This window comes from Crocodylus siamensis, chromosome 5 (genome assembly GCF_052110815.1).
Source record: "Crocodylus siamensis isolate JL-2025a chromosome 5, ASM5211081v1, whole genome shotgun sequence".
Classification (NCBI taxonomy): Eukaryota; Metazoa; Chordata; order Crocodylia; family Crocodylidae; genus Crocodylus; species Crocodylus siamensis.
The window spans coordinates 157,968,723-157,987,198 of NC_143399.1; the positions used below are offsets into that span (position 1 = coordinate 157,968,723).

Here is an 18,476-nt window from a genome sequence, read left to right on the forward strand (position 1 = left end):
CAAATAGAACAGATGATCTAATCAACTCTTCTAAACTCAAATTCTATGAAAATGTGCATAAGGCTCTATGGGAGACTTAAGCCACTCTTCAACGTTCTAAGGGACCCCTGGAAGTGTTCTTAGACATCACTTGAACCACCCCTTTAAACAGTCTAGCACCTAGAAAAAGGTTATATATATACCAGTTAATCAGCTGCTCTGCTGGGATCACTGGATTCCCTGTCTGTCTCCCCCATTTTTCATCCTCTATAATAGAGACTGCCTCTATTATGATTTTATGATGCACAGCACAGTGGGAAGCTGACTGGGGACCACCAGCATGATCTGCAGTAGAGGTAGTAAACTGAAACAAAATAAATTTGCCACCATGAGCATGTTGACAAGATGCACGATACAATCAAGGCCAAATAACGTGTGTTAATTATATTTCAAAGGAAACTTAAGCAATACAACTTCAATAGAAAAAGACTCTACATTAAATTATTTGTTGCTGGACTTGCTAAAAATCACTTTCATAGACCATAAGAAACCAATTTTGAACAGAAAGGTTCTTCTGCAACTCCAGATACTGTCCACCAAGGAAGAGAAGAAGGACTGCATTCTCAAAACCACAGGAATTAATAAAAATGGAGGGAGAGTCATATGATTAAGCAAAATGTTAAACATTGTTTCTAAGACCTTTTGATATAACAAAAATTACAGTACCATGAGTAGTTCAGGGGCATTATGTTGAGCACTTTAAGTTGTATAGTTTCCTCACTTTGATATTAGGTACAGCTTATGCCTTCATGTATCGTTTTATTTATCACCGATAAGTAGATTTCTAAGAAAAACTTTTAGTTTTAACATCATTTTTAATAATTTATATTACCAAACCTGGAGTACTATGCTTGGATTTCAGCTTCTGATACTTCAGATCAATTGGGCTCATTATGCTAACCAGATAAACGTGAGAGAACAGCTACTTTATCTGAGCTTCCATGAGTCCTCTTTCTTACCCTTTGGACTTTTAAATACAAAATTTAACAAGTCAAATGCAAGTTAGATTGCTCCCCAAAATAAGACAAATATACTAGCATGCCATAATAGGAATTCTACCTAACTATATTTTGCCCTTCAGCCTAAATTCCATTCTGTAAATATGAGAAAACTTGTTATTAATAGACCCTTTTTTTCCTTTTTTTTTTTTTTTTTTTTTAAAGTCGTGGAAATGGTTACCAATTGATCTTATAAAAACCAAGACAATGAGCACACATTTTTTCCCATAGTTCTACACAGCTGTGAATGTTGTGTCACTGAAATGGCATACCTGAAGTTGCAGTGATCCAAAATCAGAGCAACTCAATTGTAGTACAGCTTAAAGACCCAAACAAGATGTCAGAACAACCACTTTGGTTAGTTAACCCAGCCGCCTCGAACCAAAAAAAATCTTTGTATAGACTAAATAAGACCATAAATCACTGAAAAAGGTGTGCTTTCTAATACCACAATGCAGCAGAAATTGAGTTCACCTTCCCTACTAGTTTTCTAATAAAAATGCAGTCTGCATAATTCCTTAGTTGTTTAAATCTAAGAACATGTGCAATCTTGACATGGAAACATTACTATCATCATCATCTTAATGACTGAGCAACCCATGAATTTCTTTCCACTTTCTTCTTTCAGAGCTATGATTGAAAGATGGCTAATTAAATGGAAAAAAAACCTACTAAAAAAACCCAAATGTGATTTCTACTCATGTGTTTTACAAAAGTAGTTTTTTCTTTCACAGACTTCCGTCTTCAGAAAACAGACATCCACTCTGGATTATTTAAACTTGGAAAAATGTAAGTGCTTTCTTTGAAAAAATATCTATTGTTACAGCAAAAACTTGGGTTTCCTTTCAAACAAGATCATATGATTATACGTTTATATTTTACTTTCCGCAGGAATCCACACACCCCCCCGTTTGCATCCTGTTATTCATTTAGCGTTTCCCTTTACTTCAGGCTGGTGGTTCAGGCTATGCACTGAAGTTGAAATAAATGCTAAAAAGGTGAGCATTTTGACCATCAGGTTTATTCTTTGTATAGGATAGCTGAGCTCACAGCACAAAATATGGTAAACTACATTTCTCTGAAAAGCCTGCTGTACATAATATACTGTAGAAGGCACCTCTGTTTTAAAATACACTTTGCAATCAGGTGTGTCCAAGGGGTGTAGAATTGTGCATCCGAACTGTAGCCACGTTAGTGATTTTCTTTTGTTGAACAGTTTTAGGTTGGAATTTTGTTAGTTAACTATATGATAGGTCTACTAAAAATAGTGATGAGATTAAGATTACTGCCACTCCTAATATTAAATCTGTTGAAATCTTAGACATTTACATTTATTTGTGGACCTTCACTTTTAGCGATAACAATTTGTTGTACATGTTAACACAATGAGACAAATTTTCAATTACCAACCCACTTGGTATACTTAAACTATCTTACTAAAGTTGGGAAAGAACTAGTGAAAGTCTTTTTAAAAGAAAAACGTTAACAAACCCCTTACATTGACAATTCTACTCAAGATAGATGAGCACCAGTCTAACACAGGCTGTTTCTCTTTGTATTCCTAACCATTTCTACATACAGCTTAATGGATATTGCCATAATACTCTTGCAGTATATGCACATAATGCTATGTTTCCTACACACAGGTATATCAATATTCTGCAAAATAACTTATTACTATACAACACAATTAAAAACACTTCACATATCACAACTATTGATGTCCAATATGGTACATTAGTTGCATACTGCTGTGCAAATTCCATGGCTTTCATCCTAAAAGATTGCATTTTCAGTTCTATATTGTATTATCTTGCTACAAATCTGGACACACTGAAAATTATTTGTACCCTGAAGAGTACCCATGCTTCTCTGATGCCAAAAGGACAAGATAAAAATCATAAATTCTCTGAATGAGTGGAAACTGTTTCCACATCTAGATTTACCAAGATGCAAGCAACATAAGACAAGTTTGGGATGGGATATTTGAAGCTTTTGGCATACTTTTGTAAAGCATGAACCTGGATCAAGATCTGATCCTTAAAAGGATTAATAAAAGGACAGACTCGCGCACAACTTGGACAGGAATGTCAGTCACTATTCACAGACTTTGAAAGATTAAAGTTATTTTGTTGAGCAAGAACTGAAAAAAAAGGAAGTCTGATTCTGATTTATTTCTGATTTTTATCTCATAGAAAAATGAGGAAATTTAAAAATTTCATCCCAGGAACAAAAGTCTCTAAATATTTGGGAAAATAAAATATTCTGAAATATTTTTCTTGATAAGGCTAAAACACCTTGCTTTGATATATACATGCAAAAAAGAAAATATTTCGCTCTTATTAAAATGGAACTTCTTCTGTTTTCCATTAATATTTTGAGGAAACCTATACATTTCTGCAAAACATGTTGATTTCATGACAGTAAGCATCATTTCTGCTGGAAAATCTTCAACCAGTTCTAGTGCGACCAGGTTTATATTTTCAACTAACTTTAACAATCCCAAAAGCAGACATAACATAGACCATTTATTCAACAAGGCAGAAAAAAAGCAAAAAAAGGACAAAAAAAAAATTTACTAGGGCTAGTTAATAATTATATGCAATATAAATGCTAGGTCTGCACTGGAGACCTACAGGGGAAAAACAGTTATGAAACTCTCTTAGCTAGAATATGAAACCTAATTATCCTAGATAAGCAATTGTACTATCAGGCCAAAACATGACACCAGTAGGGGATAAGGCCAGAAGATTATAACATCATATGGCTACGTAAGAAGTACTTCCAACTTTACAGTTAGCTGAAGTTCATCAATTTGTTTAGCTGATAAACTTAAATTGCATCTATAGACAGAAATTCAACTGCTACATCATAACAACTGATACCAACAAAAAAGACAGATTTTATTCAAATACAATATAGCAGCTCTCAGCTGGCATTAAACCAACCATTTCATCCTAGACAGCTTCTCTAGGGGAGATACAGAGAGCATCAATTCTCAGATGATGTAAGCTGCTCGGCTAAATTTACATTCTGTGGGGCCATCTACATGTACCATTAAAGTGCTGCGATAAACTCCGGCACAGTTTGTGCGCCTGAATAGCATGTGTAGATGCTCAAACTGCTGTGGTCTAGGGTGCACGTGCTGTGCCTGGGACTGCAGCAGTTTGAGCAGGGCAGAGCACCCCCAGGCTGGCAGGAGGGTTGGGTGGGGGTGGGGTTCAGGCCCGGGCTGCAGGTGCCATGTTTGGGTGACGGAGGGCTGGTTGGGGCACAAGCGTGTTAAAGTGCAGGGCTGGGCAGCAGGCAGCCCTGCACTTTTATACCGTCATGTCCCAGCCAGCCCTGGCCACCATCTAAACATGTGCTTTGGCACAGTAAGTTACTGAGCCCTAAGATAGTACTCTGGGGGAACAGCATCATCTTAGTGCACATTTAACTAATCTATTGCACCCTAATACTGCACAGATGTAGATGGTGATGCTTAACTGTGGAGCTAATTTGTCAACTGCAGTAAAGCATATGTGTAGATGTGCCCTATAGGATACTGCATATACTAGAGACGGGGGCAATGCCAGGCAGCCCACAGAATTAAGGAACCAAAACTGGTTTTAAATACCTCCCACTGTCATACAAAAAGCGAGCTTAAACACAGGACAAGAGACAATCTGTCTTAATTATTTTCACTTCCTCCAGTGGTTTCAAAGGCAAAGCAAGTTATGGGAAGAGAATGTAACAATAAGTACTCAGAACAAAATTATCTTTGCTGCATCGCAAAGGAAAACTTCCAACTTCTGGAAAATTCATAGGAAAAAGGGTTGCAAGTACAGCAATAATTTTATTAAAATCTTTCTTTTAAAAATTTTTATATCACTAAGGCTTTGAAAGCTTAAGGAAAAGATCTGGAAAAGTCATTTGAAAGTAATATTACTTTCAAGTGCAAACTTTTCAAAGGGTGGTGAATTAAATGACATACAAGTAGATGCATTTGGTTTTCAAGAAACTGGAAAACTGATTTTATAAACTTATACTGTACATCACCAAAGAACTGGACATTTCATAAAACTATAAATAAATTCAACATTTTAAAGTACTTAAACAGCTGAAACTGACATACAGTACTAAGAGAATTTTATAAGCAGTCCAAGAAAAATTAAATTCTAAGCTCTTACCATCAAAGAAACTTTTGGCTCTCAGGTAACTGACGCTAAGCCTAAGCACAGACAGTTTATCCAGCTTGGCGATAACATCTTGTGGGAAAGGCAGAAGGCTAGCCAAGCGATCCAACTCTGCATTTAACCGGTCTCTGTGTCTCTTGGATGGATTGGACTTGACTCCTTCAACTGGAGATGGCTTTACTCTGTGAAAAAGAGAAACTGTATTAATACAAACTTTTCTCCCACAAAATATTATATCATAGCTATTTCTTCCATAGAAAGGCAGCAAATTTTTCCCATTTAAATTGATGACTACCAGTACAAATCATTTTTTAAACTTAAAACATGAATCTCCTTTCCCAGAATGACTAGTACATTCTTCAGTGAAAAGTAACAGCTGAGACCAAGTCCAAATAAACTTAGCTCAGCAACAATCAACAGCATGACTTTATTTAAGTAATGGCAGCCAAAATCAACAATAAGTCAATTTAAAACAACTTTAATCAACTTTTCCAACTGTATTTCAGTTACTTTGCTTTCTTTAAAAAAAGAATTCCCATTAGTTAATTAACCTTTACAACATGTAATTTTATAATTAAATACAGTCTGCATTCTAGATTTGGTACATGTTTTTGCACCCTAGAAGAATCTATACTATAACTATGCGTCCATGTTTAAGCACATTTATTTAAACAATTATACAGCTCAATATTTTCCTGTTCCTATTAAATGCATTAAAATGGTGAAGGACAGATTGTTTATTTAACTGATAATTCTTTCTGCTTGTGATGTATGTCAAACAGCTGCATTAGGACGTTAAATGAAATTTACTCTCGAGTTACATGATGATGCATCCAATAAACAGGGACCAAGGCCCAAAGCACACCAGTGGCGCTTCCTCACTAGATCAAGCCCTACATGGCAACTGTGGCATATTTATAAAGTTAGATATTCCCCTACCCGTTTCATCACACAGAAGAGTCCATGTTACTCTAAGGGGGGTTATTTTTAATAGAGCCCCAGGGGTTGCAGACTCTTTATTGAAATGTATTAAAAGATTAGTACATACTAGTCTAAATATATAAAATCACATTTCATTTTACAATTGCTTTATTTTAAAAATAAAAGAATGGTCATTTAAATATCAACAAATAATAAAAATTTAATAAATATGCTGCAATGAAAATCAATTCTTTGTATTTGGTCCTGAAAAGCATTTGATACATGTTCAGTTTACTGTACAGCTTATTTTCAGTTGACAAATACATTATCTGTGAACTTCTTTGCTGAAAACTTTGTTATTATCAGACAAACTCCTGCCCCACATCCCTTCTAATCTAAGAGAACACACTGAAACATACTGGGAGTTCCTGAGGAAGCCACTGCTCTAGATGCTTTTAATTAGATTTTACTGGGGGAGATGCATACAGCCACCAAGAAACATCCTCTCAGAGCCAAAAGCATAGTGAGCATTCCCTGCTTCAAGCACAAAACTGCCCTTCAACTTTCAGATAATCCCAAAATTTATAGCTTGTGTGACATGACAAATTGCCAAAATATACTGTCCAAATACAGTTAAAGTAACAGTGCTCCAATGTGAATTATTATAATAGGGTTTATGTAATCTTGCTTCTAGTTTCCATTTACACCCACTATAAATTTCCTTTGCCATGCCCTTGAATTTTCACAATCTTTTATATATATTAAAGTTAAAGAACTGGGTTGTGTCCCTCACTCATCTATGTTACCTGAAATTATATTCAAGCAATATAAGCAAATACTTTGTTAACAGATTAGCTTTGTATTGTATTCCAACATGCATGCAATTAGGAAATCACAGTTTAAGCGGAGAGGCTATGGGTTACTGCTTCTATATTATCGTTCACTTTTATGTAAGTTTATAAAGTTGTCAGCCTGCTACGATTTATGCTATTTTATTATGTATATTGGTTTTGCAAGACATGACATGCCTGTCTGTACCTAAAGGCTTTATTTAGTCTAAATAGTCCTGGGAGCACTTAATTCAAAGTACTGACTTCAATCAACTTAATATTTTGCACTAGCTAGCAATTTAAAAGCTCCTGTAGTATTTCCAGCAGTGATGAAATGCAGATATGATATGAACTGCAAGACAGTTTCATGATTTCCAGTCAAATAAATAACGGATAGAATTGACATCGTATCATACATGCATGCCATACATTGTTAGCCTCATATTTCTCCATTTCAATTGCGTTTCCCCTTTTTATTTTGGCTGAAATTGTGTTGACAATTTTACTTAAGATCTAAACCTTTTAAATCAATTTTTAAAAGGGCAGGTGCTTCTCCAGTAACACTATTTTCTAACTGGCAAGTACTTAAGTTTAATTTTTGTTAGCTGTTCACTTTCAATATTAAAAAAGTGTGCTGCTGTTACCATTAAAGAGATGTCCCATCGCATTTCCTGCATTTGCTATTTAATAGAGACTATAATACGTTTACAGATACACACAAAACCTCCAGGACAACAACTAATATGGTACTTATATTAATCCCCACTAATACTGAGCTTGTTCTAGAAATAAAGGGTCAGTTTTCCCACTGTTTGGAAATTGGTCCAGGAATAGACTTGTGCGAAAAAGGGGTGGGGGTGGGGGGAGGATACAGAAAAGGGAATGAACAGTTGTGAAAATTCTGACTTTGAAAAGATCCAAAATGAAAAGAGCACTGTGTGTAGTGGGTGCCTTGTCAAATACAATTTGAGGTAAACTGATTATGTGGCTTTGAGCAACAGAAGAACCAAGGCCTTTATTTTGAGTCTTGGCTTTCTAAGGGCAATCATGAGCCAAAGAGGCAGCTCAACTTTAGGTTACCTGCAGCTCACCCCAGCTGAAGATAACCCAACTTTCCCACAACCATCCCAACTAACAATATTACATATCCCTGCAACTGACTTCTTTATGTGTACAACTGCCAGTAAGAACTGGATTAATAAACTCCTACTAAACATATATTAATAACTTTGGGCAGCAAGAGTGAGCCATCCATTCACACAGCTGCACATTTTAGTCAGCTGTACCCACCTTCAGAAAGTGCATCTTCTCATGCAATAGCTTGCAGTGTCTGATCCCTTTGTTACCAAGTCACAAAGAGCCAAGAGAATAAAAAGCCTATGCCACAACTTATCTCCACCCGTTTTCCATTTAAACATGTAACATCCACAGGCAATTTGACAAGCTAACTAGAAATTACAGGAGGTATTATACAACTGATTTAGTGGATGACAGAGTTTGTTAATGGAGCTGGACCAGTTCCAATTGTTGGGGATGGGAAGTTTATGAGTCTGGTTACTTTGAAGTCTTTTTGTTGTTTCTTTTTTTCTTTACTTCAGCTAATGCACAATGACACTGGAAATACTGAGTATGAGACGCAATAGTACTGAGGTTCTGAATAGCTGAGAAACTAATACACTCATCATTTCTTTATCTTTCCCCTATCTAAACATTTATTTTCCTTAACCATCCCCTTCCACACAGTAAAAACCAGGATGTAAGCTGAATCTGTTAGGAGGAATGAAAGCCTAGAACAGCCATCAGGAAATCAGTGAGGAGAACAGAGGGGCACCGTGTGTGCCATTTCCCATATACAGATTTAAATGGCTGACTAAAATGTGCATCAGTTATGGAGACTTCAGCAGTAAATGCACTGTAGCAATCTACTCTCAAGTGAAAATAAATGCTTTGTCCAGATTAATCCTTAGTGTGTATACTTTGAGTAAAAAAACAAAAATACTTCAGGAGGAAACAAATCCCCTTCCAATTCTGTTTCTCCAACCTTTAAAATCAATTATCAGACATTTGAATTCTCTAATACATCAGTTACTCAGAGGTCATTTTTAATTAATCTCTCAGAGTTGAACTGCAATCTATAGCTCAAGACAAGCAAGTATGGTCATGGAGAGATAAAATAAGATTAAATTCGGTTACCAACCTAACATAATTTGAACATTTTCCCAGGCCTGCTACAGAGTAGGTTCCGTACTCACACACGTGTATTCACCAAGAATATATTTAGAGATATAAAATTTTAAAAAAGCATGGGTCTTCATCCTTAATTTATACCAAAAGACCAAAGAAAGATTCAATACCCACTAGTGGATTTTAAAAAATAAAATAAATTTGAAACAGTTGTAAATAAAGTTGTTATATTTATTAAGGTTGGAAGGAGTAAAGAAACACAGTGAAAAGATCACAAGGGAAAATGGGACATTGTGATCTCTTACAAGAAAACGACAATGTGAAGTGAAAGCAGAAAGAAAAAAAAACATGCAACAAGAGCAAGACAGACATGAAAAATTATATTGTTAAACATGTCACTAGAAAACTGATTAGAAATATTAGGGATCTTTTTTATTCCTTAAGAAGAGAAAGAGGGTTTCAGGGACCCTAGGGAAGAACAGGCATCTGTCACCTATTGATGGGCTTAATATATGGGCTGCAAAGTGCTGCATGTTTTCACAGCCCACCTTTATATAACAGGCAAGATAATTATTTTTAAACTTCTTATTTAGCAAATCTACAGCCTATGGTGAACATGATGTGCCTATATCATACGTAGGGATGTCACTGTAGATTACAAATGAAATCAATGAAGTTATCCTTCCAAATAATTAGCAACCACGTGTTAACTATATGAAAATGGACATGTAAAAGGTATAGAAATAAGTATTTCAATAAAATAAGAAATTCTGTTTTTTAATTAAATCAAGTTGATAACCCCCTACAGGCACCACCATACTTTCAAACTAGTCAGTCCCTGAAATTCTTATACCACTACAACCCACCTGTACTAATGTAAAATGCCATCCTCAAATGTCATACTATTTCCCAAAGCTACTAAAAATCCTAAGCACAATGTTGATTTTTTAAAACACTTCCTTCACACTGCCCTCCATTGTATTTGTTATTAATAAGAGAATAAATGTGTAGTTTGGGAATGGTGTGGGTGGGACAGGACTTCTGTGGACCACTGACCCCTATGATCTGAGATGGAGGCACACCTATCTGAAGGAGACAGCAGTTCTGTTCCGACCAGTCTCTGACAGAAGACAGGGCATCTTAAAAGCTAGTTTGTTCAAAAAGGTAAAAGCTTTCACTGGTGACAACAGCCTACTTAATCAGATGCTATGCACCAGAAGAATTTTCACAGTTTGAAGTATGAGGTTATTATTTTAACAAAGTACCCAGAGGTGTGGCAAGAATAGTTTTGCATCCTCCCTTCCTTACTGGAATACTGGAATAGATGTCACACCAAACAACTAATGTGAAAAGTTTCATGCCAACAGATTTTCAATATTTAATTTTTAAGACTATTTGCCATGGATTAATAATTTGCTTGCTCCCCACCATAGTGCCTGACTAACTTCTAGAAAATAAAAATCTTAATAACAGATTTTTTTAATGTTTCCTTGCACAAAACACCAAGGAAAAAAAATAACGGTAATGATTTAAGTAGCAATCATTGTGTATAATACAGGAATGTGTAACTATTTAAGTATATAGCTATTCTTTACCCAAATTCACACAACACATTGCCTATAAATACATTAAGTCTTTTTGTGTGGTTTGAGTATGTATGTATTTTTAACATGTTAAACAAAAGAACATAAAGTTTCTTTTAACTTTAAAGTAGGATCTGCTACAAACTGATATGTTTGACTGCAAAAATGGGTGTTCATTTTTAAAAAAGAAAGCTTGTAGTTGGATTTTACTATTATTTCTGTCCGGTTTGTTAAGCTCAGTTAGAGATAATGAAAAGCATTCATAATGGCTCTGGAAAAAGAAAACCTATATATAGGTAAGGAAGAACCAATGACAACACAAGTGTCTCTACATTACCTTGTGTATTGGCATGCCTTAATCCTGTTTTAAAGAATCAACCAAACCACTAGGTAAACATGTTTTCCAGGAATATTTTATCTGGATCCTATTTATATAATTACTGCATAAAGCCAGTCACATTTTCTTGTTCACCTTCCATGCAGTTAAGCTTAAGATCAGCAGTCTCAATTGTGAATACATGATAGTAACTTTAAGCCCTCTTTAATCCCCTGCTACCAGGATTTATTCAATTTAAAAGATACCTGCTTTTTAACTGTTTATGTACTCTGCTTCACAAAATCATAAAATCAGTTAAATTAATATTTAAAGAAAATATTTAACATACTTCATTGCACACATTTAATCTCTTCCTTATGTTCCTAAGGTTACAAACAATTTACAACAAATTCTTGTTTTGCAGAACTTGCATTTTATTCTGCCTGGTATGAAAAAAGCTATTAATAAATTAGCACTAGAGTCCAATGATTCATGAAAACTGAACACACTTGAACATTTGAATTCAATAACTTACATAAAACATGCTATTCACTCATCTCGTTCCATTATTCTTACACAGCCATGGAAATATGGCCACTAGGGGGAAGCCACATTGTTCAATCAATACAATAGAAGTAAAAATATTAAAAAGCAACAAGAAAGCATTTTACCTAATACATGACAAAGATTTTTTGGGAGTGGGCAGAATTACACTGTGTTTACCTGGCGTTTACTTCTTCAACAAAAAAGCAAGTATTCCTACATTGCAGATTGCTACTGCATTGCTCTAAAAAAAAAAAAAAAAATTTAATAAACATCTATTGCAATGAAAAGATAGCTCTCTACTGAATCAGAAAAGATTATTTTAATACTTAGCACTGTCACAGCAATTGTCCAAGCTCCCCTGACAACTTCAGTCCTGTGTACTGCCTACAGTATTTCAAGTTAGCTTCAAACTATGCCCAAAATCTTCAGCCGTTCTTTTTCAGTCAGAAAAAATCAGAATTTAGATATCTTGTAAAAATTGCCATTACACAACTGAGAAAAAGGGTATTTATACATACTGATTGCCTAATATCATAAGCAGTGCTTCTGTCATGCTTCAGGCAGTTTCACATATGACAAAGGAAGTAACAAATACACATTTTCACAGATTTCATCTCTCCCTTATATGACAAATGTAAAAACAACTTACTCTAATCACTAAAGCATGTACTTTCTTCTACTTTAAAACCGCTTTCTCAAGAGGTCTGAATTCAGAATTAAGTTGATGCTAGGCTAATTACGTCCCACTGGTGGGGCACCTTGATTTTCGGAAGGCATAGACATCACACAATCTTTTTACAAACATGTAAAAGCTTCACTACCAAACAATAGACTGTAACCAAAAACCGACTCTCTTAAATCAGTTCTGACAACTGTTTGCTTCTCTAACTGACTCAGCTTTTTTGCCTGAAGATATGTACTATGGTTAGTTTTTATTTGAAGAAATCAAACCCTTTGGGGCCTGTAGAGCAGCTTTAGGAAACATCCAAGAGGACAAATGCAAAAAAACAAGGACTATTCAGCGTAAGTAAGAGGAGGATAATAAATGATGCACTGAACAAAAAAATAATTATATTGCACAAGTGAGTTGTCTGTCAATTCAACAGGGCACTACATAATGTAATAAACATTTTTTCCTAAGTAAGGTAGGTAAAGCACAAATGATATCGGATACACTCAAACCAAAAACGTTTACTTTAAGAAGAAATGTTTATTTTCCCTTTAGCCCTAAAATGTTGTTTAATTGGTTTCCATTCATGAAAAAGGAACTATTCTTCAGGTTCAACAAATAAGAGAAGTTCAGCCAACTGAAATAAGAAATATAAAATAGTAACGGTGAGTTATTATACAACAATTTTATATCAATAGCTCAAAATAAAAATAGTTTGCACAACTGGTAATCAAAGTGAATTTATTAGTAAGTAAATCATGAAATTCTCTGACCAGAAAAAGCAAATATCTCCACAACCTTGAATAAGTTTTAGCCAAAGAAATTATACACAGTTGGAAAGTTATTAGTAGCTGGGCAGGTGGTAGAATGTATACTCTTCCATGCATAGCAACAGAGTTACTATTTTCTTTATAAAATGTAAATTTATACTGCTGAAGTGCTTTAACACCTCAACCTCTCTATTTTAACTCAACATTGGATAGGCCTATTTACCGTATCTCAGAATCGTAAAATGTTAGGGTTGCAAGGGACCTCAGGAGGTCACTTAGTCCAGTGGTTCTCAACATTTTCTGTAAGGGACCCATTTGCAAACATTGACGGCAAGTCCCAAACCAGTGCCCCTCACTCCAGACCCACTGCGCCCCACCCCCAGGCCCCCAGTGTGGGACAAGGGAGTCCCAAGCAGCCCCTTGCAGGATGGAACTCTGCCAGCCTGCAGGGGAAAAGCCATGGTTTCCTACAGTTTTCTCCTTTAAAGGAGAATCCATTTTTAAAGTTTGTTGATCCATTTTAAAGTTTGTTTGCAACCCTTTCATATATTCTTGCAACCCATTTTGGGGTCACAACCCATGGGTGGAGAATCCTGATCTAGTCCAACCCCCAGCTCAAAGCATGACCATCCCCAATTTATTTCTATAATTGCAACACTTTCTGCCCAGATGCTGCTGTTTGCCCAAGTCATGAATTTTTCAGAGCTTTTAATTCTTTCAAGTCTATAATATAGCACCTTCATTTAAGAGAAATCTCCTTTTGAAAAACAAACAACAAACCCCCCCCACACAAAACCCTAATAGCAACAGCCATCCTAGCCCAAAACAGCAATCCAAAATAAGAGTTGTATGCTGTGATGAATAAAAAATACTGCTTACTCAGCTAGTCTCCCAAATGCTCCTTTTCCTCCTTTGCTAACATTTTGGAAGGGATTTCAGTGTAGCAGATGTACTCCAGCAATGCTATATGCACAAATGCAGGCGATTAACAAGAATAAGAACCTTGCTTTGGCTTTGAATCATCGGGGCGGGGGGTTTCTTCGTTTTCTTCCTTACAGTCTTGTATTCTACTTCTTCGCAAAAGCCAGTCATCTAGATGCCTGAGACCTAAATGTCAAAACCTAACTCCTTCCTTTAGACCGGCATTTCTCAACCTGTGGGTTGTGACCCAAAAGCAGGCCGCAAGAATATATGAAACGGCTGCAAACAAGCTTCAAAAATCTATTTTCCTTTACAGGAGAAAAACATGGGAAATTGTGGGGCTGCTCTTGCAGGCTGGCAGACTTCCAGCTTGCGAGGGGCTGCTTGGGCCCACCCTGTGCCACATGCTGAGGGCTGGGGCGTGGGTGCAGCGGGTCAGGACTGCCCATCGGTGTTTACAAACCAGTCCTGGTGGGGAACTGCTGGGATAGACTGTCACAGAAATGTGAGTAACCCTGACGCCAGACCAGTCAAGCCTAAGGCCAGCTAAGCAAGGATCGCCATGCAGCAGGGGCTCTAGCACAGTCAGGATCAGGCCCAGGAGCTGCCAAGCGACACGTGTGTCTCACAGTCACACGTGGCAGCGCCTGGCCAAGTGCAGCTGCTCCCGCACACACGGGGGGGATGGGGGGCACACATGGAAGCGGGGCACTCTGGAAACCCGCCGAGATGCAGGGGAGCCCGTCTGCCCTCGGGCTCGTGGCCAGGGCCCGCGCCGAGTGCGGCGGGGCGGGGCGAGTCCGGCCCGAGGCGGCCGCCCGCCCGTCACCTTAGATGCCTCCTGAGACTAGGTCACCGCCCGGCCGCCGCCTCGCCCGGGTCAGCAGCGCGGGCTCGCCTGCCTGCCTCCCTGCCGGCGGCCGCCGCTGGGCGGCCGCGGAGCAACGAGCGCCCCCCGCCCGGGGGCTGCTCGCACTCACCTGCTCCGAGACGAGACCCGCCCCCGCCCCGCCCCGACCGCCCGGGCTTACATCTTCTGCACGGGCTTCCGCCGCTTCCGACTGGCGTAGGTAACATTGGGGTTCATGCTGTCGCCGCCGCCCGGCCCGGCCCCAGCCCCGGTCTCGGTCCCGGCAGCCGCCGCCGCCTCGCGCAGCGCCCGACCCGCTCTGAGCCGCCGCAGCCCTAGGCGGGCGCGCAGGTGACCCGCGGCGGCTCCCCTGGGCGCAGGTGCGGGGGCGGCCGAGGCTTCCCGGCGCCTCCTGCCCGCGCGGAGTGAGGGAGGGAGCGAAATCCCCGCTGCCGCCTGGCACTGCCCCGCCGTGCTCCCCTCCGCCGGCAGCCCCCGCTGCTGCCTAGCCTCGCCCCGCCCCGCCGGCGGCTGCCCCGCCCCCGCTGGGGAGGCCCCCGCGGGGCGGCGGCGCCATGTTGAGAAGGGCGCTACGGGCCGAGGGGAGGGCGAGTCGGGCCCGGCTGGGGGCACGTGCTGGTGCTCACACCCAACCCTCGCTTCTCCTCGCCCCGGCGCTCCGCCACCCTGCCTCCGCTCGCGGGCCGCTCTGGAGCCTCTTGTTTCGGCCCTGAGCCTGAGCGCCACCTGCCCCTGGCGCAAGCAGGGAAGAGCCGGGACTTGGCTTCTCCCGGAGGCCTCTTCCTTGGCAACGGGAGGTGAGGGCAGCCTCGGGCCTCCCCGCGGCCCAGAGGGCTGCTCCGGGGGAAGGAGAAGGAAGCCGGAGGCAGTGTCCTTGGTCCTGGCACAGGGCTCGGAGCAGACCACGGGAGCAGGCGAAGGAAAGGGGTTTCACCAGCCAGCAGCACGGCTTTGCATATTCACTCTAGGGCTCTTCAAAACAATACCGGGATGAGTTGTTAGGTGGAGTACCGGCATTAACATAAAAGCAGTGGCTGAGAAATAACAGTACAGAGATAAGGCAAATCAGACAGCCCGGATGGAGCAGAGTGAAGGGGATGGCATAACTGAGAAAAGCCAGCACAGTTGTTCTCCAGCGACGTGATGGCTTCACCAGAGCTGGTGCTCTGAACACCCCAGTACAACATTTGATGAGTATGCTGGGTCCTGGACTGAAAACATAAAAGAAGGAACCAAGGAAACTAATCAAAGCAGGCCACACCTTGTCTAATTATAAGTCTTATTTGGCTGGCTCAGCTGTTTCTCTCTCAAGCTTTGCCTGTGCTGTGTACTGCAAAGCTACTACACTAACAGTGAAAATGGCAGTAAACTCCAGAGTAGATGGAGTACATTTGTTATGTTTCAAAACCTTTAGTAAATAAAGCTTTCCAGAATGTATTGAAAAGCATCTAGTACTATGCCACCCTTAATTCTGACATTTTCCTGGGCAAGAAAACCTACAGGTTCTCTGAATTTGAGTACCAAGTCTGTGATTGTTGTTGCCTATAGTCTCCCACTATTGACTCATAACCTCTCCTTTTCATCCTGTTGTCTCCACGTGAGATCTTGTCAAGATTTTTTAAGAAGATGACTATGGAGATGTACTGTGATCTCTTTACTTCCCTTCAACCTCTAGCGTCCTTTGCTCTTCTACCCGTGACTAAAACGACTGCTGTCCTCTGAACACTCCATCTGCCACATAAACTTAATTACCTTCAGCCTCAACTTGTTTCATGCTCTTCCCCATTCCCACCATCCCTATATCACACTACGCTCTGGTTTCTTCCTTTCTAAAAACAAGTGTCCCAAGAGGGGAACTAGGGCCAAGACAAGTTTTCAGCTGTCATCCATTTCTACACTGCCTTAGGAGATCCAGTGCAAAGAGTGTTCTCCAAGAGGCTGCCAAAAAGTGCACAAGAGCCCTATTGAAACGTAGAGCTAGAATCAGGAGACCTAAGCTCAGCGAAAAGAATGAGCAGAAATGACCTCCTGCTCCATCTTTCAAAAACTAAAAGTGTAACAGGTGTATGACACAGCATAGATTTCTGTTAGCGAAGGAACAAAAAAATATGTACCTTATTTTTGCTCTATGGCCACATCCATTATACTAGTACTATTTGTAGTTATCAGATATAACATAATAATTTTCTGAGTCCTTTCTTTGAGCCATGCACCCAAATTGCACCTGACTTCCAGGCCCCTCATGTGTCAGTTGTACTCTATTGTTGAGATGGACACGGGTTCAAGTACTAATAATATATGGACAGTAAACATCTTTAACTCTTTCACAGTGCATGTCTGTTCTTTTTCATAAAGGTGGCCCAGTGCTTCTTCAAAATTAGTTCATGTTGAGGACTCTCTGGGCATTTATAGACATGGTCCAGGAGTCTGCATAGTGTGGGGTGGAAGTCCTTAATCAGAGCAGCTCTGAGAGCTGGTCTAATTAAAATACCTGGAGCATCATGTGTATCATTGAACAAACTTCAGTTAAAATGCCCCGCTGCTATTTTTCAGTGTAGGGACACTGATACATGTGACACAGGTCTGCTGAAGTGCAGTAATTACAGGATTAATTACTGTGTGTCAGACCAGCCTCACTGCACATCTAAGTGGCCTCTATTTCAAACAACCAAAACATAGGTTAATTGGCAGTGACAGTCTTCAATATGAGGATGACAGCCTTCCGGTAAATAGCGAAGTCATCAATGAGTCTGTATGTGATCAAGGAGGCCAATCCAAGATCTGCATGTTTAATTGCAGACACGGCAAATAGTTCCAGGGAAAGTAGTAGATACTAGAGATGTCAGGTCACAGCTCCTTTTTTCTCTCTTGTCTATCTGCTTCCATAGGGATGTGAATTTGCTCAAAATGATTAATGCTTTGTTGTATATCATGGTGCTACTGGAGATGATTCAGTGCTTGAGTCTCCCACATGTGGGTGTTAATATACTTCTTCAGATTGGCTTTCAAGGTGTCTTTGAAGCTTTTCTTTTGCCCACCTCTAGAGTGGTGACCATTGGTGAGTTGGGGATATAGGACCTGTTTTGGGAGCTGGTTGTCAGGCATCCTTATAACATGTCCTGTCCAATGGAACTATAAACATGGCTTCAATGCTGGTGGTATTTCTTGATCCAGGACACTGGTGTTTGTTCTTCTGTCCTTCCAGTTAATAGTGAGGATTTTCCCAAGGCAGAGATTCCCAACCATTGGGCCGCAAAGGGTTGGTTGCTGGGTTCTGGCATGAGCCCCCTGCTCAGACCCCCATCTTTTTGCCCAAGTGAGCAGCTTCCAGGGCGAACAGGGTTAAAGCTGGGGGCTGGAGCAGCCCCAGGAAGGAGGCAGATGGCTCCATGTGCCCTGTCCCTCTCCTGTACCAGTCTACAGGAAGAAAAGGTTGGGAACCACTGTCCTAAGGCATTGCTGATGGCAATATTCCAAAGCTTTCAGGTGTTCCTGATATGTCATCCAAGGTTCACACCCATGCAACATGTTAAGGATGACAAACGCTTGGTAGATGAAAAGTTTAGTTTGGGTCCTGAATACATGGTTCTGCAGACATCCAAAAGGTAGCACTGGCAGATTTTATCTGGTGCTGAATATTGTCATCTAT

At 39.8% G+C, this 18,476-nt stretch overlaps 2 protein-coding genes across 5 annotated transcripts in view; one reads left to right on the forward strand and one right to left on the reverse strand.

The window, feature by feature from the left end:
• AHR (aryl hydrocarbon receptor) overlaps positions 1–15,321 on the reverse strand; it is a 102,109-nt gene extending 86,788 nt beyond the window's left edge. Inside the window, exons 1-2 of one of the 4 annotated variants that reach the window (XM_090046836.1) lie at positions 14,988–15,321; positions 5,210–5,397 (exon numbers count right to left, since the gene is read on the reverse strand). In XM_090046836.1, coding sequence (XP_089902962.1) covers positions 5,210–5,397; positions 14,988–15,043 — 244 coding nt within the window. In that variant the 5' untranslated portion in view covers positions 15,044–15,321. Of the gene's footprint in view, positions 1–5,209; positions 5,398–11,772; positions 11,883–13,914; positions 14,055–14,987 lie in introns of those variants that run through there. The other 3 variants (XM_090046835.1, XM_090046838.1, XM_090046837.1) reach the window with 3 other exon arrangements.
• LOC149864813 (uncharacterized) overlaps positions 14,221–18,476 on the forward strand; it is a 60,523-nt gene continuing 56,267 nt past the window's right edge. The window contains exon 1 of the mRNA XM_090046839.1: positions 14,221–15,022. Coding sequence (XP_089902965.1) covers positions 14,791–15,022 — 232 coding nt within the window. The 5' untranslated portion in view covers positions 14,221–14,790. The remainder of the gene's footprint in view (positions 15,023–18,476) is intronic.